The following is a 27,203-nucleotide window of genomic DNA, read 5'->3' on the forward strand; positions in this document are numbered from 1 at the left end:
GCAGACAGACACCTGAATTAAAAGGCTGGGGAGAAGGGAAGAATCATGTATTAAAGGACTTCTCCCCAGCCTTTTTCCTCATACCTTTAAGGGATCAGGCCCAAAATGTCAGTTATATTTTTTTTTTACCTCCTATAGCTTCCAGCATCTCCCTTAACTGTCTTTTTTTTTCTTTGGCTTGGCTTCGCGGACGAAGATTTATGAGGGGTAAATGTCCACTTCAGCTGCAGGCTCGATTGTGGCTGACAAGTCCAATGCGGGACAGGCAGACACGGTTGCAGCGGTTGCAGGGGAAAATTGGTTGGTTGGGGTTGGGTGTTGGGTTTTTCCTCCTTTGTCTTTTGTCAGTGAGGTGGGCTCTGCGGTCTTCTTCAAAGGAGGTTGCTGCCCGCCGAACTGTGAGGCACCAAGATGCACGGTTTGAGGCGATATCAGCCCACTGGCGGTGGTCAATGTGGCAGGCACCAAGAGATTTCTTTATGCAGTCCTTGAACCTTTTCTTTGGTGCACCTCTGTCACGGTGGCCAGTGGAGAGCTCGCCATATAACACGATCTTGGGAAGGCGATGGTCCTCCATTCTGGAGACGTGACCCACCCAGCGCAGCTGGATCTTCAGCAGCGTGTCAACCTCTGCCATCTCGAGTACTTCGACGTTAGGATGAAAGCGCTCCAATGAATGTTGAGGATGGAGCGGAGACAACGCTGGTGGAAGAGTTCTAGGAGCCGTAGGTGATGCCGTATAGGACCCATGATTCGGAGCCGAACAGGAGTGTGGGTATGACAACGGCTCTGTATACGCTTATCTTTGTGAGGTTTTTCAGTTGGTTGTTTTTCCAGACTCTTTTGTGTAGTCTTCCAAAGGCGCTATTTGCCTTGGCGAGTCTGTTGTCTATCTCGTTGTCGATCCTTGCATCTGATGAAATGGTGCAGCCGAGATAGGTAAACTGGTTGACCGTTTTGAGTTTTTGTGTGCCCGATGTTTACATCCGGTACCGCACGGATGGCAGTCTCTTCAATCTGAGGCGCCTGCAAGCTCACACCAAGGCACAAGAGAAACTTGTCCGTGAACTACTCTTTGCAGACGATGCCACTTTAGTTGCCTATTCAGAGCCAGCTCTTCAGCGCTTGACGTCCTGTTTTGCGGAAACTGCCAAAATGTTTGGCCTGGAAGTCAGCCTGAAGAAAACGGAGGTCCTCCATCAGCCAGCTCCCCACCATGACTACCAGCCCCCCCACATCTCCATCCCTTAACTGTAACACCAGTTGAATAGGGCAATGGTTTCCTTACTCAGTCCTTCTTAAATAGAATCACAGTAGATGTTCTCCAATCCACAGAAAAGCAGTGGAGACTGACAAGGGAAGAGGCACATTTGGGGAAAATGACACTGAAGCCAAGATTGGATCAGTATCATCATATTTGCCCATTATTGTTAACAAATAGCAGAATCTATCCTGTCACACTGTCAGGAGCATAAATGGATTATCTTCTAATTTTTTGAGGTTTAATGCAACTTTAACAGTATCTGAGATGTCCAATACAAAACAACCTGCTTCATTGTCACCTCATCCACCAACCTAAACATTCATTCCCTTCACCACTGTTGTCACTGGAGTTGCAGTGTGTACCATCCACAAAATGCACTGTGATTTCTCCCCGAGGCTCAACTGATAGAATCTCGCAAACCTGGGACTGCTGCCAGCAAGAAAAGGGCTGCCATCACCTACAAGGTCTGTGTGCAGACAGGACAGTCCCCTACCCTGAAAATACATGGTCTGATGCATTGTCAGATTGAATGTTTCTGCACTTTGTTAACAGGACAATATTCAACAGTCATTAGTGTTGTAACTACAAGAACAACTTGGCTAGAAAACAATAATTGTTTCAAAATATATTGGCCCCAGTCTTGTATGTACTCAAGCATCCACAGCCTTCCAAGCTAGAAAATTATTCAATTTTTTAAATGATCATTTAAAATCAAAATGACGATGTAGATTTTTTAAAACTACGTGCAGCAAGTTTTACAGTCATCAAAAGACATTCAAATTTGGTAACAACTGGTGGACAGAGAATCCTCCAGGCTAACAGCTCAGAAGCTTGAGTTAGCGACCTTTTATGTTAATTATTATCAACACTAAAGTTTGCCAGAGGACAAAAAGTCTCCAAATATTTTGAGCCGAAAATGAAATTGAGCACGGGATCTTTAACTTGCCATTTGACATGGGTTTGCAGAATTTCATATTGATAATTTTGAAATATCTTCCTTCCCCACCCCCCTTTTAACAAAGTGATTACAAGAAATCACATTAATACAATATTACAGGACCAATTTATAACACCCTACCAAGGGGAAGAGAGGGAGGGAGAGAGGGAGGGAGGGGAGAGAGGGAGGGAGGGGAGAGAGGGAGGGGAGGGAGAGAGGGAGAGGAGGGGGGGAGAGGAGGGGGAGAGAGAGGGAGGGAGGGAGGGGGGAGGGAGGGAGGGAGGGGGGAGGGAGGAAGGGGGGAGGGAGGAAGGGGGGGAGGGAGGAAGGGGGGGAGGGAGGGAGGGGGGGAGGGAGGAAGGGGGGAGGGAGGAAGGGGGAGGAGGAAGGGGGAGGGAGGAAGGGGAGGGAGGAAGGGGGGAGGGAGGGGGAGGGAGGAGGGAGGGAGGGGGAAGGGGAGGAGGGAGGGGAGAGGAGGAGGGAGGGGAGAGGGGGAGGGAGGGGAGAGGGGGAGGGAGGGGAGAGGGGGAGGGAGGGAGAGGGGGAGGGAGGGGAGAGGGGGGAGGAGGGGAGAGGGGAGGAGGGAGAGGGGGGAGGGAGGGAGAGGGGGAGGGAGGGGAGAGGGGGAGGGAGGGGAGAGGGGGAGGGAGGGGAGAGGGGGAGGGAGGGGAGAGGGGGAGGGAGGGGAGGGGGGGAGGGAGGGGAGGGGGGGAGGGAGGGGAGGGGAGGGAGGGGAGGAGGGGGGAGGGAGGGAGGAGGGGGGAGGGAGGGAGGAGGGGGGAGGGAGGGAGGGGGGGGAGGGAGGGAGGGGGGGAGGGAGGGAGGGGGGGGAGGGAGGGAGGGGGGAGGGGGAGGGAGGGGGAGGGAGGGAGGGAGGAGGGAGGAGAGGGAGGGAGGGAGGGGAGGAGGAGGGAGGGAGGGGGAGGAGGGGAGGAGGAGGGGAGAGGGGAGGGAGAGGAGAGGGGGAGGGAGGGAGAGGGGAGGGAGGGGAGAAGGGAGGGGAGAGGGAGGAGATGGGGAGGGTAGGGGAGAGGGGGAGGGAGGGGAGAGGGGAGGGAGGGGAGAGGGGGAGGGAGGGGAGAGGGGGAGGAGGGGAGAGGGGGAGAGAGAGGAGGGAGAGAGGAGGGAGGGAAGGGGGAGAGAGAGGGAGGGAGGGAGGGAGGGTGGGGAGAGAGGAGGAGGGAGAGAGGGAGGAGGGAGAGAGGAGGGAGGGGAGAGAGGAGGAGGGAGGGAGAGAGGGAGGGAGGGAGAGAGGGAGGGAGGGAGAGAGGGAGGGAGGGAGAGAGGGTGGAGGGTGGGAGGGAGGGGAGGGAGGGAGGGAGGGGAGGGAGGGAGGGTAGGGAGGGAGGGAGGGAGGGGAGAGAGGGAGGGAGGGGAGAGAGGGAGGGAGGGGAGAGAGGGAGGGGAGAGAGGGAGGGGAGAGAGGGAGGGGAGAGAGGGAGGGGAGAGAGGGAGGGGAGAGAGGGAGGGGAGAGAGGGAGGGAGAGAGGGAGGGAGAGAGGGAGGGAGAGAGGGAGGGAGAGAGGGAGGGGAGAGAGGGAGGGGAGAGAGGGAGGGAGGGGAGAGAGGGAGGGAGGAGGGGAGAGGGAGGGAGGGTGGGGGAGGGAGGGTGGGTGGGGGAGGGAGGGAGGGTGGGGAAGAGGGAGGGAGAGGGAGAGGGAGGGGAGAAGGAGAGGAGGGGAGTGAGGAGGAGGAAGAGGGAGGGGAGAGGGAGAGGGAGGGGAGAGGAGAGGGAGGGGAGAAGGAGAGGAGAGAGAGGAGGGAAGAGAGAGAGGGAGAGGAGGGGAGAGAATGAGCGAGAGGAGGGGAGAGAATGAGCGAGAGGAGTGGAGAGAGAGAGCGAGGCGGGGAGAGTGGGAGAGGAGAGGAGAGGGAGAGGAGGGGAGAGTGCGAGAGGAGGGGAGAGTGAGAGGAGGGAGAGAGGGGAGGGGAGGGAAGAGAGAGCGAGGCGGGGAGAGAGAGAGTAGGGAAGAGAGAGAGGAGGGTAGAGAGAGGAGGGTAGAGAGAGGAGGGTAGAGAGAGGGCGAGAGAGGAGGGGAGAGAGGGAAAGAAGAGAGGGAGGGGAGGGGAGAAGGAGGGAGAGAGGGAGGGGAGAGAGGGAGGGAGGGAGGGTGGGAGAGGGAGAGAGGGGTGGGGAGAGGGAGAGAGGAGGGGGAGAGGGAGGGAGAGGAGGGGGAGAGGGAGGAGGGAGGGTGGGGAGAGAGGAGGGGAGAGAGAGGGAGGGAGGGAGAGAGGGAGGGAGGGGAGGGAGGGAGGGAGGGAGGAGGGAGGGAGGGAGGGAGGGGAGGGAGGGAGGGAGGGAGGGAGGGGAGGGAGGGAGGGGAGAGAGGGAGGGAGGGAGGGAGGGAGGGGAGAGAGGGAGGGAGGGAGGGAGGGAGGAGGGAGGGGAGAGAGGAGGGAGGGAGGGAGGGGAGAGAGGAGGGAGGGGAGGGAGGAAGGGAGAGAGGGAGGGAGAGTGGAGGGGAGAGAGGGAGGGAGAGGGAGGGGAGAGAGGGAGGGGAGACGAGGAGGGGAGGGAGAGAGGGAGGGGAGAGAGGGAGGGGAGAGAGGGAGGGGAGAGAGGAGGGGAGAGAGGGAGGGGGAGAGAGGGAGGGAGAGAGAGAGGGAGGAGAGAGGGAGGGAGGGAGGAGGGAGGGAGAGGGAGGGAGGGAAGGGAGGGAGGGAGGAGGGAGGGATGAGGGAGGGAGGGAGGGAGGAGGGAGGGGAGAGAGAGGGAGGGAGGAGGGAGAGAAGGAGGGAGGGAGGGGAGAGAGGGAGGGAGGGAGGGGAGAGAGGGAGGAGGGAGGGAGAGAGGGAGGGAGGGAGGGAGAGAGGGAGGGAGGGAGGGGAGAGAGGGAGGGAGGAGGGGAGAGAGGGAGGGAGGAGGGGAGAGAGGGAGGGAGGAGGGAGAGAGGGAGGGAGGGTGGGGAGGGAGGGTGGGTGGGTGGGGGAGGGAGGGAGGGTGGGGAAGAGGGAGGGGAGAGGGAGGGGAGAAGGAGAGGAGGGGAGAGAGGAGGAGGGAAGAGAGAGAGGGAGAGGAGGGGAGAGAATGAGCGAGAGGAGGGAGAGAATGAGCGAGAGGAGTGGAGAGAGAGAGCGAGGCGGGAGAGTGGGAGAGGAGAGGAGAGGGAGAGGAGAGGAGAGGGAGAGGAGGGGAGAGTGCGAGAGGAGGGGAGAGAGGGAAAGAAGAGAGGGAAAGGGGAGGGGGGAGGGAGGGGGGAGGGGAGAGAGGGGAGAGAGGGAGGGGAGAGAGGGAGGGAGAGAGGGTGGGGAGAGAGGGAGGGAGGGAGGGAGGGAGGGGAGAGAGGGAGGGAGGGAGGGTGGGGAGAGAGGGAGGGTGGGGAGAGAGGGAGGGTGGGAGGGTGGGTGGGGAAGAGGGAGGGGAGAGGAGAGGAAGGGAGAGAGAGAGAGAGGAGGGGAGAGTGAAAGGAGGGGAGTGTGAAAGGAGGGGAGTGTGAAAGGAGGGGAGAGAGAGGAGGGGAGAGAGGGAGAGGAGAGAATGAGCGAGAGGAGGGGAGAGAATGAGCGAGAGGACGGGAGAGCGAGAGGACGGGAGAGCGAGAGGAGTGGAGAGAGAGAGAGCGAGGCGGGGAGATTGGGAGAGGAGAGGAGAGTGCGAGAGGTAGGGAGAGAGAGAGGAGGGGAGAGAGGGATTGGAGGGAGAGAGAGGAGAGAGGGAGAGAGAGGAGGGAGAGAGAGAGGAGGGGAGAGAGAGGAGGGGAGAGAGAGGAGGGGAGAGAGAGGAGGGGAGAGAGAGGAGGGGAGAGAGGGGAGGGGAGAGAGAGGAGGGGAGAGAGGGGAGGGGAGAGAGGGGAGGGGAGAGAGGGAGGAGAGAGAGAGCGAGAGGAGGGAGAGAGCGAGGAGGGGAGAGAGCGAGGAGGGGAGAGAGCGAGGAGGGGAGAGAGCGAGGAGGGGAGAGAGCGAGGAGGGGAGAGAGCGAGGAGGGGAGAGAGCGAGGAGGGGAGAGAGCGAGGAGGGGAGAGAGCGAGGAGGGGAGAGAGCGAGGAGGGGAGAGAGCGAGGAGGGGAGAGAGCGAGGAGGGGAGAGAGCGAGGAGGGGAGAGAGCGAGGAGGGGAGAGAGCGAGGAGGGGAGAGAGCGAGGAGGGGAGAGAGCGAGGAGGGGAGAGAGCGAGGAGGGGAGAGAGCGAGGAGGGGAGAGAGCGAGGAGGGGAGAGAGCGAGGAGGGGAGAGAGCGAGGAGGGGAGAGAGCGAGGAGGGGAGAGAGCGAGGAGGGGAGAGAGCGAGGAGGGGAGAGAGCGAGGAGGGGAGAGAGCGAGGAGGGGAGAGAGCGAGGAGGGGAGAGAGAGGACGAGAGCAGGGTAGAGAGAGAGCGAGAGCAGGGGAGAGAGCGAGAGAAGGGAACCTTTTCCTTCCTGAAGCTCAAGTGTGAGTTAATCCAATGGTTCACTTCTAATAAATTACAACACAACGTGTGAAATTTACAAGGATATGTCAGGTGCCACAGCTGGGGTAGCTGTTAGCGCCAGCCCAATTGTGTGTGAAAATCGCCCAACTGTTAACTTTATGTGGGATTGTCACACACAATTGGGCTGGGGGGTGGGGGTACAATTTCTGTGCTTGCCAAAGGTACTATTTTACCTAAATACGCCATTGGGATAATCATTCATTTACACAAAGCTCCTCCAGTAAAAATAGACTCTTAAATCGGAAGGGAAATTGAACAAATTCACTTAAAATAGACGAGTATAAATTTCGATGTATATTTGAAAGCATTTAATACAAATAGTTTATTAGTTACTACCATGTGAATAGCAGAGAAGCAGTGATTTGTCCCAGCGTTCTTCCTCTTTCTATTGTTCAGGAAAGAGAATCTAGTATCTAGAAAATCAAAATCCAGTAGTGTTTGTGTTACGACTAATGCCCTTCTTAAATTGCTAGACAAACTTCAACTGCAGCCGAGTTGCTGTGAAAAGCGGCAAAAATGGACCAAAAGTTATAATTACTTTTGATTCATTGTGTCCATTTGAAAAGATCAGTTCATGTGGAGGGCAGAAACCCCAGGAGTGACTGACAAGGAGGCCAGGAGCAATTAGGACTGAAGCCGATAGAGGGGGAGTGGCGCAGATACTTTGAAAAGGTGGGGTTGAGAGTGGGACGAACAGGCGTACTGCAGTAGAGGTCTGATTTTGAGTAGGGCACTAGTTGTATCTGACTTATCTGCATTAAAAATCAATCCCTTCGGGTGAACGGTTTCGACAGACAGCACCATTTCTGCTTTTAGGATTGTTTTTCATGAGTGGATTGGTTTCAATTGGTGACTTCATTTATACATTCCAAATGCAGCAAAATGGCTTCTTAACAAAAATAAGATTCTGCAGAGGAAACACACATGAAAAATGGAAACAGCAACAATACTGGCCCTTTTTTTTTTGCATTATTTTTAAGACTACCCACCTTTTCCCAAGTGTGGTTAAAAACAACATTTCTGCACATCACAAATTAAATAAATTATCAATAAGAGGTTATTTTCAGAGAATGCCTGTACAGTGGCAATTAATGAAGGTGTTTTCAATCAAACGCCACAGATTTGGAAAATAAACCTCCTAGCACGATTTTCAAACATCTGGTCCCAAATAATTTATTTCTCCAGTTCTTAAAATCCCTGAAAGTTTGCAACATGAAGAGTGTACAGCACAGATAGGTCCACAACCGTCAACTCCTTCACCCAAGCCTTTTGTGCACTTCTCCTCACTGAACGAGACGTTATGTTACACCGATGAGCTGACATCCCAGAAACAGCACTGCTTAAAGAGATTAGGCTGTACACTGATTTTTTGCTACTTTCAAGTCCACCTTCCCCCTCCCCCACCACTTTTCCAGTGGTATTTATTGTATAAAATACATTTCTACATGAATACCATTAATTCCCCACCTCCAGTAAAAACACACAGAATATCAACCATCATACTAATGTATGTCACACATACAGTATATACACATACCATTTGTGGAGGAAATTCTGCAGTTTGACTAGAAGCGAACAGTGGTGCAGCTATAATTAACTGATTTCTTCCTTCAAACACTCCCTGTCCCATCACTGAAAATCCAGTTCCCAAGAGAATATACAGTCAAGATTATGTCAAGCAAAGACTGAAGCTGAACCAGCAAGGTGTACCATGAAACCAGATTATTTGTTCTAGCACCAAAGCAGAACACTAGGTTCAAGAAGCAGGAGGGGCTAAGCAGATCAGGCAGCATCCATGGAGAGAATTGGACTTTTTCGAAAAAAAGGTCCCAGCTTGAAACACTGACTGACCCTCCTTTCTCACTGTGGGTGCGGTCTGACCTGCTGAGTCCTTCCTGTTTCTAATTTTTTACCTCAAGATCCCAGCATCTGCAGTTCTTGCTTTGCTCGAGATCATTCGATATTCCATTGGGTCCATAACCAGACCACCTGAACTGTCAGGTATTGGATATCATTCATGTTTGATCCAGTGGGCAGTTTTCCTCTCCGGTAATGAGGGGGGAGTATGAAGAAACCAAGAGAGTCATGGCATAGGCAAGGAAACTACTGCACCACTCCTGGGTCAACCAGGTGAAGACATTCAACTAGTGTGAAATTTATTTAGATTGGGCGTAAAGGTTGTAACTTCATCACAACATGCTGTAGAATGGAATAATGTTTAACACAGGGATCATCTCAGACATTGTTTGGGGGGAGGGGTGACACAACAGGTATGACCAACATCTGCTGAACTCTCCCCTTTAAATCATACAAACGGTGATTATTCATTTCTCTGTGAGCTGCAAAGCCAAGAAAATATCTTCAAAGCTGCCAAACATGATCTGAACGCTGTTTATGGGTCAGTGGTTCAAGAGGACAGCGTGTTCCTGTCACACGGCTCTCACCTCGTATAACTTGATGTTCTTAGGCACTGCCACAGAGCAAAATGTGTAAAATCAAATCTTCAACCATGAATAAAACAAAGCCCAAACAGACCCATGTCAAATCCAGCCAGTCACTTCTTCAACGGCTACATCATCTAGAGAGTGGTGTAAACCCCCTTCCCCAGGAGCTCTCCAAGGTTCCTGCCCCGTTGCCAGAAGTGTGGGGTAACAAGGGAAAAGAAAATCTGTGCATGTCTGGGTGTAGAGAGGAAGACTGGAGGGTGGAAAAATGTAAACACAGCTGTTCAATAAGCAAACATTAACCCTTAGACATAAGCCGCATCTTCAAGGATATTATCAGGGAAAATAAAACAGAAGGTTTGTCTCACCATTGGGGTTTTAATTCCCTTGTGATAAACACCTGGCCTAATGGTGAGAAGACCATAGGCAGGGGCATGAGTTAAAAGAAGCCAACAATAAAAATCAGGTCAGTGTTCTAAATGAGGTGAGTGAGAATATGGAACTATTGGGGGGAGTGGTGGGGGGGGGGGGAAAAGATAAAAAGAAGTGGGAGTGTTGCAGAGTGAGACAAAAGCTTCTCCAAAACATATCAAATAGACCAGTTGGACCATGTCTGTGCCAGACATTCTAGGTAAACACCAAGATAACATTGGTGTGGATATCTAAGTAAACTCTTCATCACATTCAATAGTTAATGCACTTGTCAAGCAGTCTCAGTTTGAAAGCTGGCAGAAGCCTGTGATCGCATTTTGGGTGGTTGGTATCCATAACACCAAGAAGTGCTCTGACAAGTTCTTGCTCCATGGGACACCCAGGGTGCTGATTCATTGTAACAGAAAAGCATGGCAGGGGTGAGAAGGATGTTCCTTTAGCCAACTCACCATGGTCGATGAGTTCACCTTTATTTGCAGAGCAGACTTCAGAGAGAGAAAATTTGCATTATTGTTCAAATTAAAAATCTTCGCCAGTGCTGACAAAAGGTCACTGACCCAAAACATTCAGTTTCTCCCTCTCTGGGCAATGCTATCTGATCTGCATCTCATTGGGTTCCCATTGCAATTGGAACTGGTTCGATACAGGAGTTCTTGATCTGGTTTTGTACCTGCTTTACTTCCCGTTTTGCCCAACGTTAACGACACCTTTAAAGAAAGCAACAAACCACGGAATCATCTGTTTAGTGGATATCTGATGCGATGTCTAATCACGGAAACAGGCTGTTTTGCCAATATGGTTGACTTTTGATAAATGCCGTCAGGTCAAACATTAAAGTTAGCAATTTTCTGCAGCGTGAGAAACACCTTGGGTACACAAGTTAATACTGCAACCAAAAGCACTGATTCTTCATGGATTTCACATAAATTTAGAGTGAACATTTCACAGACCCAAAACAAACTTGCCTGCTTTAAACTGATATCAGTCCCAAGGGATGCAACAAAGACCGACATCTCTAGAAGGGAGCTAGTTCCTGTGTGTCGGCCTGTGAAGCTGTGCTTGGCTCTCTTGGGTTTTCAAGGTTCAGACATGTTAACAGGCACTGCTCCAAAATGCATTGTGGTTGATTCCATCTTGGAAGGAGCTGGGATCAAGGTACCACTGGGTCTTCAATGCCGATAATATTGCTGTCCGTTCAACCCTGCACTGGAGGGGTGATTAGCACGATGCTGCTCTTGGATATTTCAGTGCCATGCAGTCTGAACCAATTGTGCTGCAATCTTGTTAAATCAGTGACACATCTTGTGCCCAAAGTCCAGTACAACGCCAAACATAGCTAACACAAAGACTCACACCAGCATTCCACTTACTGAGTGCAGTGACTAGTTCAGTACAGTTGAGAAAGAGCAGTCATTGTCTGTATCAATAATCACAGCAAACATGCAATACTGAGCTACAAACTGTCAGCATTTGACAGCCCTTCCATCGGGTTCATGTTGCTCAACGACAAGACTCTTTATCGATTTAGCACCTGCAGTTCCATTCTGGGTGGGGGGGAGCTTCACCGGCTCCTGAACAGGTGTACTTTGAACACGGCTGTGTGAAGAGTCCATCGAGTTGGCCCTGACAGTAACGTAATCCCAGCCACCCTGTAAATGAGATAACAATTCCACAAAAGTGTTAGAGGGCTCCTTAGATTGTCACTCAAGTAAAATATCAAGCAGTTAAGGATCAAGTTTGTTTTAAGTCGGAGTTTAAAACAGCAGAATTGAAGGTTTGATGCACAGCACAGGAAGCGGCCATGCAGACTATTTTGTTGGATGCCACAACTCCCTTTAGCAGTGTTCGAGTGTCTCTCAGAAAAGTCTTCTCCCATCCCTATCTGGTTCCACTGTTTCATACAGTGTGAAACAGGCCCTTCAGTCCACAACATCCGTGCCAACCAAGTTGACATTCTGGACGACGGCCATTTGCCTGCATTGAGTCTGTATCCTTCAGAAGTGAAACACAAAAGTCTGCAGACGCTGTGATTGTTGTGAAAACTCCCGAGAAACTCAGCTGGTCTCACAGGGGGCTAGAGAATCAGGCCCAAAAGGTCAGTAATATATCTTTACCTCCAATGGATGCTGCGAGACTGACTGAGTTCCTCCAGCATTTCTGCTTTTTCCACCTATCCCTCTAAACCCTTCCTATCCTAATGCCTTTTCGATGTTGTAATTAGACTCACTTCTACTGTCTTTGCCAGCTAATCGCACATACAGACCATCCTCTGAATGAAGTAGTTGCCTCTTGGGTCCATCTTAAGTTTCTCCCCATTTTCATCTCTTCTCCTATTCTCATTCTTTTCTCTCTAAACTTTCTCCCACCACCCTCCCTGTGGTCTCACCCTCTCCCTGTCTCTCCACCTCTCCCACCTTCTGTCCAATATCCTATCATCCCTTAACCCCTATGAGCTTCTTCCATAATGTTTGCACTTTGCAAGAACTGTTGGAATAGTTAGAGCCCATCAAATCTCTGGTGATCTATGCAAGAACAACCCAACTAGCCTCATCACCCCAACTCTTCCCATAATCCTATAAATTCTTTAACAGTGTTGCTTTGAAAGATACAACAAAATCTGCCTTGTTATTGTGCATGGCAGTACATTCCAAATTATAATCCCGTGTGAAATAAAGGTCTCCTCAGGTCTGTCATTTTGATTCTCTTTGTGAACCACCTCAATTCTACATCCCCTCCACCAATGGAAACAGGTAGCCTTCATGTTTTTAAATATTGCATCAAATGCTCTCACAATCTCCTCTTCCCCTCACTAAGGAGAAAAACCCCAATTTCTTGTTCCTTACTTAAAGTTATTTTGATATTTGGGTTGTCTATACAACCAAAAGGTTTGAACATTGAACTCTTCAATTTTATGTAACGCCCTATCCCCTTGGTACCTTTCTGTCCTGATCCACTCAGCCCTTCTTTCCAAAATATTGCCCACAGCCCCCTTTCCCACTGACTCCATCTGTCCATCACCCACACTCCTCCCACTAATGTTCCCATCAGTCCTCCCTTACCTGGCCCCATCTCTTAGCCCCTATCACCATCTCAGTCCCTTTCACTCCTCCATGTGGCTCAACAACCACTCCTCATCTTGATCTACCTATCACTTGCCTCATCCCCTCCCTTCTTCACACTGATTTTTTTCCCTTTTACACCCTCAGTCCTGATGCAGGGGCTTGATGGGTGTTGTCTGGCCTGATGAATTCTTCCATCAGTTCATTATTTGCTCCAGATTCAAGCACCTGCTGCCTTGTTTCCATTTAATCGAGTTTTCTCCGCCCTCTCTGAAGCCTTCACTTCTTTCACACTGGAAATATCTCCCTAATGGAAGCCAACCCTGTGTTTTATATCTATTGGAGGAGCCTGGAATCCTGTTTACTGCCTTATCCACTTTCTCACCTTTCACTGCTCCTTTCAAAGAAGACATTCCAATATCTGCTGTCTCTTATACCCTTCATAGAACCATGCCTACACTCATTCTACACATCAACACCAAATACTACTCAGTATTAAATTGCAATTACCACCCATCTGTCCATCCCATTGCTGATCCTTCATTGACATACATTATTCTCTTCTTCAGTTTGTGTCATTTCAGTACGTTAGTCCAGCCATTCTAAACGGGGGACCCCAAGGATCCCCTGGGGGGGCACAGTTAAAGCCCTGTTTTCTTTTCACCTCATTACATTAAAAAAAATTAAAAATCTATGTATGGAAGAAACCAACTAAACTTGACTGCTGCACAGGGAAAGGGGCCCATAAACTGTGAGCAGTCCTAGGGGGCCATAGCCGAAAGAAGGTTATTATGGCTGTAATTAGTCCCTTTCTCAGCTCTCTTTCCACATATTTTTATTTCCAAGTCTTTATCCAATTCACTTCCCAAGTTTCCATTCAACCCACTTCCACTGCACTTCTAAACATTTTTTTTAAAGACCTTATGATTCCCTGCAGGAGTTGGTCAATTCAGGAAGAAATAAATAGTTAAAAAATTAGAGAGGGGCTACGTTTGGAAAAGAGAAAAATGTAATTTACTGGGAATAATGCTAAATTTCTACAAAGCAGCAAGAAACAGCCACAATGTTTATGAGGTTTAAATTAAAGTCTGGGCATTCTGCCAAGTTCCTGCTCCAGTTACAGGAGCAAGAAAAGTAATCAGAAAAAAAACCAATCAGATGAAGATTCCTAAGTGCAAGCAAGAGAAACCATGAACCTTAAAATGTTGCCCATTTTACAAAAGAATAAAATAAATCTGTTCAGGCACATTTCTCTTCCACACATTGAAGTTACTCCCATTTACAACTACTGCAAAATGCCTGGTATCTGGCATCTATGGGGATTGGTAGAAGCTGGATAGGTTAATATACTAGTTGTGTGTGGCGACATTGGTGAACTAGGGATGCCAATTTTAAACATGTATTTTTGACCTTATTGCTTTCTGTGATTTTTTTCTTGCCGGTTGCTTGAAGCTGCCAGTTGCTTCAATTCTGGATAATGGGCCTTCACTGTACTGCAGTTCCTCTTTTTATGTCATGGCAATATTTGGGCAAAACGTGAGCATTAGCTGATTTATGAAACCCACGAGTCATGGGATAACATGCCTGCATTAGTTCCAATTTCTGTTAGGAAATATAGGGAGACAAGCAGACACTGGAGGAACTTAATTCATAATCAACCTGTGGCTGGGTTAAAAATAAAACAGTCACCTATGGTTGAGAAAACTTAAGAAATAATTTTAATGATCCTCTTAGTGGGTTTAAAAAAAGTGACATTTTTAATTAGCTAGTTTCCTAGACCACTAAAAAAATTAAATCTATTAAAATATTCATGCCAAAGCCTCATTATTATTCAGGACTGGTCAACAAATTTATCATCACAGGGTGGCATGGTTAGAGTAGCGGATAGCGCAATGCCATTACGGCACCAGTGATTGGGACCTGGGTTTGAATCCCGCACTATCTGTAAGGAGTTTGTATATTCTCCTTTTATCTGCTTGGGTTTCCCCAGGGGCTTTGGTTTCCTTTCACCCTTCAAAACATCCCAGAGGTGTAGGTTAATTGGGTGTAAATTGGGCAGCATGGATTCGTGGGCCAAAATGGCCTGTTACCGTGCTGTATGTCTAAATTTAATTTAAATTTTAAAAAACCTACATTTAATCATTGAAAGGAAATTTCCAGGATAAATGCATAATTTTGACCAGGAATTGGCCATTTTACTTTACTCCTTTATCAAGGTTATGACTCACTTCTAACCCAACACCATTTTCCAGTTCTCCCTCCAAATTCCTTTAATATCCAGAAATCCCTATTGTGAACCAACTGGGTGGTTGAGCTTCTATACCCCTCCAAGGACACAATTTCCAAGATTCACTGTGTGAAGAAGATTCTCTGCATCTCAGTTCGAAGCAGTGTATTCCTTGCTCAATACATAATAGTTCCTGCTCCTGGACATCTTGTGTACTTACTCCAATGCCATAATCCCAACAGCTGCCAATGGGCTCTTGTGGCTGGACACCCAATCGATGACACACTGTCCCACAACTCAAGCTGTGGCTGCCTTGAACCTTATCAGCGACTATCCAAACCTGTATCAAAGGTAAAATTGCATTCGTTATTGTTAATGAAATTAACTGATCAGAGACCTTGAGTATCGTTTCACAGGCTTTATTTCGCTTGCTATATCGTGGAGAATAGGTGCCAATCTCGACTGCTGGTCGAGTCTGAAATCAACTTCTACAACCATGAATACTTATACCGAGTGACAAACAAGCTGTCATAGAAAATAGGATTACATCATTGAATAAGTCTTTTGAAAACTACATCAAGACCTTTATTACAATTTTTGTCTTTTGAAATTTTAGTTTTGTGTAATTTGAAAAAGAATGCATCAATAATCAATGTTGGTGTCCTTGACCACAGTCAAGGCTACAACAAACTTCTAAATAATATCTCGCTGAACAGGCTATATGCCAATTATGTTAGTGACGGTATCGATGCTTTCTTCATAAAATTTCTTCCACAGATATTAACTAGAACTATCGGCCTTTCCATCTCAGGAGTATAACCATATACAGCACAGTTTGGCCCTACTAGTCCATGCCGGAACAAATCTCCACCCTCCTAGTCCCACTGACCAGCATCTGGTTCATACCCCTCCAATCCTCTCCCCTCCATGTCATTATCTAGTCTTTCCTTAAATGCAAATAACGTCCTTGCTTCAACCACCTCTGCCGGAAGCTTATTCCACATCCCAACCACCCTTTGCGTGAAGAAATTTCCCCTCATGTTCCCCTTATAATTTTCCCCCTGCAATCTCAAACCATGGCCTCTGGTTTGACTATCCCCCACTCTTAATTGAAAAAGCCTATCCACGTTGACTCTCTCTGGCCCTTTTAAAATCTTGAACACCTCCATCAAATCCCCCCTCAATCTTCTATGCTCCAGAGAAAAAAAGCCCCAGGCTGCTCAACCTTTCTCTGTAACTCAAACCCTGACATCCTGTCAATATTCTCGTGAACCTTCTCTGCACTCTCTCTATTTTGTTTATATACTTCCTATAATTCGGTGACCAAAACTGCACACAGTATTCCCAACTTGGCCTCACCAATCCTTTGTACAATTTCATCATAACATCCCAACTCTTGAATTCAATACTCCGATTTATGAAGGCCAACATTGCAAATGCCTTCTTCACCACTCTATCTACCTGAGTATCAACTTTGAGGGTACTATTTACCACAACTCCCAAATCCCTTTGTTGCTCTGCACTCCTCAATTGTCTACCATTCAATGTATATGACCTATTTAGATTTGCCTTTCCAAAATCCAAATTTGTAGCTATGCAATAATTTGCTGTTACAAAACACTGCACTTCAATACAGTAGGACATCTCACAGTGCCTCACTGGCACATTAATAAATACAATCTTGTGGAGCAGAGCAGAACTAGAAGTTATAAAATGGTCTTTGATATATGCAGTACCAAATTCATTACCCAGAAATTTGTGAAAATGAAGAATTTTCTCTCTTGGAGAATAGTTGAGGTGAATACTCAATGTAGGGTCAAAGTTGCACAATTTGGAAATTGGTCGTTTGGCCATGCTGACTAAGGTTAGTCCTGTTTGCCTGCATTTGGCCCACATCTCTCGGAAACATTCTTATCTATGTACCTGCCCATAGGTCCTTTAAACATTGAAACACCTCCACCATTTCATCTGGCATCCTACCACCCTCTGTAAGGAAAAACTTCCCCCTTCAAATCCTTCCCCTCTCACCTTAGTTCTAAACTCTCTCATCTTAGACTCCCTTATACTGGGAAACAAAATCTAACCATCCACTTTATTTACACCCCTCGTAATCTTAGAAACTTTCAAGATCACCCCTCACTTTCCTTCCCTTCAAGGTAAACAGTCCCAACCTATCCAGGATGGCCTCATAACTCATGCCCAGCAACATCCACGTGAATGTTGACTGCACCCCCTCTATGTTCTGAAGAACTGTTCATTAGCTGTTCATTTCATAATTTCTGCCTGACTGAGTGAGTATTTTTTCAGAATTACTGGAATTCCTGCTTTTGAGAAAATGGAATGCAACTCAATTAACAAAATTAACTGGCATTTACACACCAGGAGTCACTGACCTGATCAAGGGGACCAACAGATACTTTACGAACATTTGTAGAAACATGTTTCCAAACTGATCCTTGAGGATAACTTGGGGAAATACCCTGACGAAACCACAAATTACCTGGAATAAAAAGAACCAATAATCTACGAAACCTAACTTTTACTTGCATCATCTCAGCAAACATTTCTTGTGCATACTTTAAATAAAATTCCTTTATAGTTATTCCTTTCTAATTCTCTTTCATTTAAAAATATTCAACTTACTGACCCAAAGAACGGTAGAAGTAAAACATGGAAGTCTGTAGACACCGTGGTTGAAGCAAAAACACAATGCTGGAGAAACACAGCAGGTCAGACAGTGTCCATTATATAACCAACATGTCTGGCCTGAGCCTTCATCAAAATCCTCTGTTTTCAGGATAATTACATGTGCAGTGTTTCTGCCATGATTTATAACATTTCATTTATATACTCATTGGAACTTTGCATCCCACATCCCACAACCAACCCTTTAAATCATTCTTCCCTTCCCCTGACACAGATTTCCCCATGTTTTCCCCTTCTCTTTTTGCTGGTTCTGTGCTTAAACTGATATTCCCAGATGAAAGCCACAAAATAACATGAACATTGTTTTTCTCTCTACAGAGACTTTCTAAATAGCCAGGGACGGGTTTATAACAATCTGCAGCATTTTGAATTTGGAGACTAATTAACATTTGGGTATGAACCTTCATCAAAACAATATTGACACAGAGCCAATGTCAGAAACATTAATTCAACTCCTCTCTGTGCAAATGTTAATGTTTAAATGAAACTGCAAGGAGAGCCCAAGTAATTCTTAGCGTCGTTGATCAAAAAGAAAACAATGTACCTATTTTTAGAGGGCAGTAGTGTCAATTTTTGAGCTGAAGTGTAGTACAAGTTAACATCAAAATTATTTTCAGTGCATATCCATCAGCAGTGAAAGGTTTTTCCACAAGTTCCTTAAAGCAGTGACTTTATATCCCAACATCTTGTTTTAAATGTCAATTATATTCTGCTTTCGTTTGTGAGATCTGAACACTTGAATGCTGGGTTACTGGTGCCATGATACAACCACGTCCAGCACACAAAACAATATTCCTTGTCAAGATATTATTTTACAAGTTATATTGTTAGTTTCTCAGTGCTGAAGAAATCAAAGCACCACGTTGGCAACTCACCATTTTCATCCACTGCGCACACTGAGGTCCTGCCTACAGACACTTGAATCAACTTTTGTTTGGACGGTGAAGGAATGTGGTACCAGCAGTCCCCTGTAATGCAAGTGGAGGTTTATTGTCATGCATGTCAAAAATGCATTGATAGAGGTTGTTTTGCGAGCAGACCAGTAGACACCTCATATGTAGTATAAGAAAGACAACGTACAAGAATGCAGTTACAAAGAGAGATCAGATGGTACAGAGTAAAGGCATCATAATCTTGCTCCTTCAGGCTACTTCAAGTCGGAGTCAGAACAAGTCTAATCAGGGTGATGTGGGGCTATTAGGGTAACCACAGTGAAGGGGGGGGGTGGCCACACACCAACTTTCAAAGACTCAGTGGTGGGGGAAGAGGTGGGTGCCATACCTGCCATGAACTTCCTCTATGCGCTTCCATCACACTTCCCCTCCTTCCAATGAAGTATGTGCTTATATTGCGTGGACACTAGTGATGCAAATGCTGCGGGGGGGACACAATAACTCATTGCAGGGGGCAATGCCCATGGCGCCGGCTGTGACTTCAGATCACACAGTACCTATTCCCACTTTTTGAAGTGTACTCAGCAAGTGTGAACAGTGCAGAGCAGGTTCCCATAAACGGTAAAGTGATTAATTATGGTTTTTTTTAAATATTTTTTTATTTTTCACACTATGAACCATATCAACCAAAATATGTACAAATGTTTCTCATTAAATTTACACAGTGGTCTTTTCTCCCTCCCTCCCCTATACCCACCCCCCCTCCAAAACCCATAAATATTCAACATATACAATAAAACCATAAAACAATATTTTCACACAAAGGAAAATAAACAAGAAAAATGCATCATCTATTTATTACACATTGAATCTAGTCGTTTTGTCTTATCATTTTCGGAGATGGAGGTCGTAGGCAAGCTCGCTCTGATATGTTCCATGTACGGTTCCCAAATTTGTTCAAACATTGTGACTTTACTTTTTTAAATTATATGTTATTTTTTCCAATGGAATACATTTATTCATTTCCATGGACCATTGCTGTACTCTCAGGCTCTCTTCCATTTTCCAAGTTGACATTATAGATTTTTTTCCTATCGCTAAGGCTATCATAATGAATCTTTTTTGCACTTTATCCAATTTGAGGCCTAATTCTCTACTTCTTATGTCACTTAAAAGAAATATCTCTGGTTTTTTTGGTATGTTATTTTTTGTAATTTTATTTAGTATCTGATTTAATTCTTCCCAAAACGTATTTACTTTCATACATGCCCAAGTTGCATGTAATGTTGTTCCCATTTCCTTCTTACAGCGAAAACATCTATCGATAATGTTGAATCCCAATTTTTTAATTTTTGAGGAGTGATATACACCCTGTGTAACCAATTATATTGTATCATGCGTAACCTTGTGTTTATTGTATTCTTCATAGTTCCAGAACATAACTTTTCCCATACTTCATTTTTTTTCTTTATGTTTAGATCCTTTTCCCACTTCTGTTTAGCTTTATAGTTTATTTCATTTTCCTTATCTTGCAGCTTAATGTACATGTTGGTTATAAATCTTTTAATTATCGTTGTGTCTGTAATCACATATTCAAAGCTGCTTCCTTCAGGTAATTTCTAGCTGTTTCCCAATTTATCCTTTAAATAAGCTTTCAGTTGATGATATGCAAACATTGTACCGTGAGTTATTCCATATTTGTACTTCAACTGTTCAAATGTTCATAAATTATTTCCCAAAAAACAATTTTCTATTCTTTTGATTCCTTTTCTCTCCCATTCTCTAAAGGAAAGGTTGTCTATTGTAAAAGGGATTAGTGGATTTTGCGTCAATAGAAATTTTGTTATTTGATAATTTATTTGTTTTCCTTTCTAAGTGGATCTTCTTCCATGTATTAAGTAAAAGATGCAATACTGGTGAGTTTTTATATTGAACCAGCTTCTAAAGGATAAATTGGGAAACATCTTGAGATTACCTGAAGGAAGCAGCTTTGAATACGTGATTACAGACACAATGATAATTAAAAGATTTATAACCAACATATTCTTGGTGGGATGTCCTCCAGTTCTATTGCTAATAATAGGGGTGAATGATCTGATAGTAGTCTAGCTTTATACTCAGTTTTCCTAACTCTCCCTTGAATATGGGCTGACAACAAAAACCTATCAATCCTTGAGTAAGTCTTGTGCCTACTCGAATAATATGAAAACTCCTTCTCTCTTGGGTGTTGCCTCCTCCATATATCTGTTTCCTGCATTGATTTAACCATAAATTTGGATACTTTATTCTTTTTACTTGTCTTTTGTTGAGTTTTATCCAACATTGGGTCCAAATTAAAGTTAAAATCCCCTCCTATCAATATATTTCCTTGTGTGTCTGCAATCTTCAAAAAAATATCCTGCATAAACTTTTGATCCTCCTTGTTAGGTGCATATATATTGAGCAAATTCCAAAATTCTGAGTTTATCTGACACTTTATCATTGCACACCTCCCTGCTGGATCTATTATTTCCTCCTCTATTTTGATTGGTACATTTTTGTTAACTAGTATGGCGACACCTCTAGCTTTTGAATTATAGGATGTTGCTGTTACGTGTCCTACCCAGTCTCTCTTTAGTTTGTTATGTTCCACTTCATTTAGATGCATTTCCTGCACAAATGCTATATCTATTTTTCCCTTCTTCAATAAATTTAGTAGCCCCTTCCTTTTAATTTGGTTATGTATTCCATTAATGGTCATCTTATATCTTGCAAACATCTCTTTTCCACTTCTTTGCCACCTCCATCCCCCTTTTTCCCCATTTTCATCTCTTAGTTTCCTCTTATTAGACTTAATATATGACATCGCATTTAAGACATAAAGAACCCCCGCAGTTCCCACATCCACAAATACCTTAACCCCAAAAGTTCCCCCTCTCTCTGAGTTGCCCCATACCCCTTGCTGGGCAACCACAATTCCCCTTTTCATTTGGGTTGCGATCTTGCTTGCAGAGTCAACTGATTTTGCAGTGACATTTATTCCCTCTCCACTCAGCCCTCTCCAGAAAACACTTTTTTTTTTAAACACATATAACAAAGCTCTCTCTTTTTTCCCTCCTTTACTCCCTTCCTTCTCTTCTCTTTTTCCTCTTTAGTTCTTTACATATACATTGTTTTTACATCTTTATATATACTTTATCGTCATTCTTCATTCTTGTTACATCTCTTCATCTCTTCTCCTGTCCTGCAAATGTTCTATGAATTCCTGCGCTTTCTCAGGATCCGAGAACAGTCTGTTTTGCTCCCCCGGGATAAATATTTTAAGCACAGCTGGATATCTTAACATAAATTTATAACCTTTTTTCTATAGGATCGATTTTGCTGTATTAAACTCCTTCCTCTTCCTTAAGAGTTCAAAACTTATGTCTGGGTAAAAAAATATTTTTTGATCCTTGCATTCCAGTGGTTAATTATCTTCTCTAATTTTATTCCTTGCCTGTTTTAGTATATTTTCTCTTGTCGTATATCTCAAAAATTTTACTAAGATGGATCTTGGTTTTTGATGTGCCTGCGGTTTCGGAGCTAATGCTTTGTGTGCCCTTTCTATTTCCATTTCTTCCTGCATTTCTGTAGTTCCCAGGACCTTCGGGATCCATCCTTTTATAAATTCCTTCATGTCTGTGCCTTTTTCACCCTCCTTCAGGCCCACTATTTTTATGTTGTTTCGCCTACTATAATTTTCCAACATATCAATTTTCTGAATTAACAACTCTTGTGTCTCTTTAATTTTTTTGTCACTTTCTTCCAATTTTTCTCTTGTCGTTTACTTCCATTTCTACAGCCGTTTCCCGTTCTTCCACATTCTCTACTCTTTTCCCTATTTCTGTCATTACCAGTTCTATCCTTTGCATTTTATCTTCTGCTCTTTTCATTTTCCTTTCAATTGCATTAAACTCTAATGACGACCATTCTTTTAATGATCTCATTTGTTTTTCAAAAAAGACTTTATCTATATTCTGTTCCTCAGTTTTACCTTCTATTTCTTTTTGTCCATCAATTTTACCTTTTATTTCTCTGTGAAGATCTTGTTCTTCTTCTTCCTCTTCTTCTGTGTCTGTACCTGTGTTTGTGTCCTCTTCTCTTCTTTGTTTCCTGATGAGCTGCTTGTATCTCTTTGTCGGGCCTCTTCTTGCTGGGCCTCTTGTTCCTGTTCCTCCCCTCCTGGGCTGCTCGTCTGTTGTGCTTCCTGACATTGATCTTCTTGTCGGTCATCCCTCCATCTATCTCCCATGTCCGTTTCATCGCTCCTCATTGCGCCCTGGTGTCCCTCAGCTGTTCGCTCTGTGGCAGCCCGTTCCTCTGCTGAGCCCCCCTCCCACCAGTGTGCTCTTTCTCCTTTGATTGCGCAGTTGCGCACTTTTGTTTGGCTCAGAAAGCCATTTTTGTGGTCCACCAGCTGGTGAGTCGCGACTCCCCAGGGCAGGCACTGACCATCACAAGGGTCGGGCGCTCCTCGCCTCCACAGCGCCCTGTTCCTTCGTGCAGGTAAGGCCTTCTTCTTTCTTCTCCGGTGACTTTTCTACTTTCTCCTTCTTGGAAGCCATCTTCTTTCTCTTCTCTGTATCTTTATCTTCTATTTCTTATATTTTATTTTTGTTATGCTTTGCATTTTCCTATTTTCCTGGAGTGGGCTGATTTTCCCGACCGGCTACTACTCCATCATGTGACTCCTGATTAATTATGTTTTTGAGACAAGAAATATATTGTGTGCATTTTGGTCACCACATTACAGGAAGGATATGGAGGCTTTGGAGAGGGTGCAGAAGACGATGACTAGGATGTTGCCTGGATTCAAAAGTGTTAATAATAAGTAGAAGTTGGACAAATTTGGATTATTTTCTCTGAAATGACAGTGACTGAGCAGTAACCTGATTGAAGTATACAAAAGGAGGCATAAGTATGGACTTCAAATACCAGAGGGCAAAGATTTAAGGTGAGAGGGGGAATATTTAAAAAGGAGGTTTGGGAGGTAAGTTGTTTTATTTATTTACACAGGGTGTTGGATGCCTGGAATACATGGTCAGGCATGGTGGTGACAGTAGATATGACAGTGACATTTAAGAGATATTTACACAGGTACATGAGCATGGGAATGATAGGATTATGTGCAGGCCTATGGGATTAGTTCAAGTGGTCATCATGGTCATGGTGGGTCAAAGGACCTGCTCTGTACCATTCTACGATCTAGGTTCTATTGGTTATGTTATCAGGGTAACTTCAGCTTTGCTTCACATTACTGCAGTCAGAATCAGAATTTATTATCATGAACATGTTACAAAATTCAGCATGATCAAGGATCCTCACCACCCAGCACACGCTCTGTTCTCGCTGCTACTATCAGGAAAGAGGTCTCGGTGCCACAAAACTCGCACCACCAGGTTCAGCAACAGCTGCTCCCCCTCCACTATCAGACTCCTCAACAACAAACTCCATCCGGGACTTATTTAAGGACTCTTACTTGTGCACTTTATTGTTTATTTCCTCTCTGTATTGTAGTGAATTTGTTTATATGTGTACGTTGAGTACAGTTTTTTTTTTGCACGACCAATAAGTGGTAATTCTGCCTCACCCACTGAGAAAGAATCTCAGGGTTGTATGCTATCATGCATATACTCTGACAATAAATCTGAATTTTGCGGCAACACTACTGTGCAAAATTGCCATGTCCCTTTTTTTAAAAATAAATACATTTTGCAAAAAGATGAAGTGTGGTTGTGTCTGTGGTTCATTGTCCATTCAGAAATCTGATGGGAGAGGAGACAAAGCCATCCTTGTGCTGTTGGGTGCTCGTCTTCAGGCTCCTGTACCTCCTTCCTGATGGTAGCAGTGTGAAGAGGGCATGGCCTGTCTGGCGAGGGTCCTTGAGGATAGAGCCTGCTTTCTTGAGACACACCTCGATGGAGTGGAGGCTGGTACCCATGATGTGAACTTTCCCACCCCTCAAGTTTATGTTCTCATCAGCAAGATGTCACTTCCACCTGTGCATCACTCCCTCAGAGGACTGACTCCAAGATTAACCCCAGCTAAAATGTTGAGTAAAACTTCTAGAAAAATCCTGAAAATTGACGCAAACTTGAAATAAAAAGGCAGCATTACCGTTCGCCAACAAGATACCTGAGATTTCTAAAGTGATTGGAGAAGTTTAAGCGACATACTAAATGTCCTTTTGCAGAGGCACACATTAAAATTAAAATCAGGATAACCTTTACGTAAACGTAACTGAATTGGAAATATGAAAGACAGGAGAAATAGAAACCAGAGGGCAGCAATATGGTCTGTCGGGCCTGCTCCGCCATACTAGATCATGGCTGATCTGGCCGTGGACTCAGCTCCACTTAACTGCTTGTTCCCCGTAATCCTTACATTTTCAGATTCTTCTAATTATTACCGCAAAGAAATGGAATTGCATTAGTTACTGAAATGTGCCTTTACCTGTCGAGTTCTGTGGGGAAACAGAACCGCGGTAGAAAGCTGATCCATCCTTGGCAATAGCCCAAACTTGGTAGTAGGTACCAATAGAGACGGACACGAATGGCTGATCTGTACCAATGTGCAGCCATGAAACTCCCTGCAAGGAAAGTTTGGAAGCTATGACATTTTGTTAAGTAATAAAATCAAAGTTACCTTCATAGACACAGTGCTAATACACTTGAAAAGTGGATATCTGGGAAAGCACTCTTGCCTTCTCATCAAACCCCAAAAAGAATGCAAAACTTAAGCTCAGGGAACAGGGAGTACAGTAAAACCCTTGGTATCCGGCCCCTTTGGAGAATGGTAGATGCCAGATAAGTGAATTTTCCAATTGCTTGAGATTGCGTATTCAGTGATTATCGAACTAACAGTGAGGTATTTTTTATCTATTTATTCTCCGTGATTTTTTTTCTGCCTGTTGCTCAAAGCTGCCAGTTGCTTGAATTCGTGATAACAGGGACTTTGATGTATTTCAGTATTGGAGAATGTCCAGTAAAACCCTCACCTTTTCTCTCCATCCTAGTCCATTCACATCAAGGCAATGGCCAGGAAAACACACCCTGCCCCTCCCTCCTCAGAAACTTGTTAAGGGATACAGGTGACTTGACAACTTCAATAGGTACACTACTGAAAACATCCTGATAGGCTGCACCACTGCGTGGAATGGGAATTGTTCCACCCAAGACTGCTAGAAACTGCAGAGAATTGTGACTTGAGGCTTAGGAAATCACACCTCCTTCCCCTTCATTGATTCCATCTACAAATTCCACTGCCTTGGAAATAAAGGCAATGTGCTTAAACAAAAAACTCTCCCTTCCCATAAGAAGAAAGTTGATGAGCGCAAGATCACGCACCAGTAGATTCAAGGACAGTTGCTTTCCCACAGTTATCAGACTCTTGAATGAACCCCAAAATGGTAAAATTACGTTGCCTTTACTCAGTGACCTATTGGTCAGTAATTCTGCACTTCTATATAGTATCTTTTGTTGTAGTGAGTATGAGATGTCTAATGAGCTTCTTGCAAAATGACCACAATCACTGCATCTTGGTACATGTGACGATAAATATGAACTGTAACATGGTACTGATCTGACAAAGTGCAAGGTAGTGCTTCGACAAATCCTGACCAATACTTATTCCTCAGCTCGAGGAAGGACATCATGAGATTTCAAACAGTGCCCAAGAGATTAATGAGAATGTTATTAGAACCTGGTGGGCTTGATTTATCAGGGAGAGGCTGAATAGACCAAGAGATGTTTTCTTGGAGAGTCAGAGGCTGAGGGGAGACTTTATGGAGGAATACAAAATCGTGAGGGGCATCAGTAAGGTGTGTGGTCCTGGTCCTTTTCCTTGGGTTTAAGGTGAGTGTGGAATGATTTTTAAGGGTCCTATGGGGCATGTTTTTCCACACAGAGGGCAGTGGAAGTGGTGGAGCTGAGGATAAATACAACATTTAAAGGACATTTTAATTTTAAATTATTAAAAATTGTAACCATACAGCATAGTAGAAGGCCCTCCTGACCCCTGAAACCCATGTTGCTCTTTTACATCCAAATAACCTACCAACCCTATACGTCTTTGGAACGTGGAAGGAAACAGGAGCACTGGAGAAAACCCACACAGATCACAGGGAGAATGTACAAACTCCTTACAGATAAGGGTGGGCTTGAACCCAGGTCACTGACGCTGTAATAGTGTTGCATTAATCACTGTATCAGCTGCGCTACCCAATAGGGATGGGAAAGGTTTATAGGGATGTGCACAAATGTTGGCAAATAGGTCGACAACTTGGAGTAAAAGGTTTGTTTCCATACTGTAAAACTCAATGAATCAATCCACATTTTTAAAATAAAACCTCACCTAGCAATTATTACATTATTGTGGATGAGAAATTGTTGGCAATAAAATATCTGCAGTATTTCCCATGTTACAAAGCATATTTAACTTGCTGTAAAGCTCTGAAAAATTCAAAGATCATGAAGGTCTCTGAACAAGTCATTCCCCAATTTACATTTTACACAAAACGATCCAATAGTAGTCAGTGTGGGTTTATCAACTCTGTGACTGCAGCATTTCAATGAAGACATTCCTTATTATAGTTTTCAAATTATAAATTACATGCATGTCACATAGGCATTTTAACGAGTTGAGTCTCTATTTGGGACTTTGCTGTTCATGTTTGGTGCCATGAATCAGTACAACTACAAAATCTTTTCCAATTTTCACCAAAAGCTCTGGGGATGAATGGCTCAGTGGATATGACAAAATAATTTGCGTTCCAAAAAAATAAACGTTACCAACTTGCCCAACGTTTAGGCCTCGAATT

General features: G+C 45.2%; 1 protein-coding gene and 1 long non-coding RNA gene across 4 annotated transcripts in view; one reads left to right on the forward strand and one right to left on the reverse strand.

Annotated features, from left to right (window-relative positions):
* Positions 1-6,899: 6,899 nt before the first annotated feature.
* Positions 6,900-27,203, reverse strand: part of tecpr1a (tectonin beta-propeller repeat containing 1a) — a 73,525-nt gene continuing 53,221 nt past the window's right edge. For all 3 annotated transcript variants that reach the window (XM_069905419.1, XM_069905420.1, XM_069905418.1), the window contains 5 exons: positions 24,839-24,974; positions 18,350-18,442; positions 17,162-17,268; positions 14,989-15,108; positions 6,900-11,131 (listed from right to left, as the gene is read on the reverse strand). In XM_069905419.1, coding sequence (XP_069761520.1) covers positions 10,946-11,131; positions 14,989-15,108; positions 17,162-17,268; positions 18,350-18,442; positions 24,839-24,974 — 642 coding nt within the window. In that variant the 3' untranslated portion in view covers positions 6,900-10,945. The remainder of the gene's footprint in view (positions 11,132-14,988; positions 15,109-17,161; positions 17,269-18,349; positions 18,443-24,838; positions 24,975-27,203) is intronic.
* The window catches only part of LOC138746863 (uncharacterized), a 29,626-nt gene continuing 13,349 nt past the window's right edge, over positions 10,927-27,203 (forward strand). The window contains exons 1-2 of the long non-coding RNA XR_011347160.1: positions 10,927-11,577; positions 15,011-15,119. This is a non-coding gene — a long non-coding RNA (uncharacterized lncRNA). The remainder of the gene's footprint in view (positions 11,578-15,010; positions 15,120-27,203) is intronic.

The sequence above is a fragment of the Narcine bancroftii genome, chromosome 12 (assembly GCF_036971445.1).
Source record: "Narcine bancroftii isolate sNarBan1 chromosome 12, sNarBan1.hap1, whole genome shotgun sequence".
Classification (NCBI taxonomy): Eukaryota; Metazoa; Chordata; class Chondrichthyes; order Torpediniformes; family Narcinidae; genus Narcine; species Narcine bancroftii.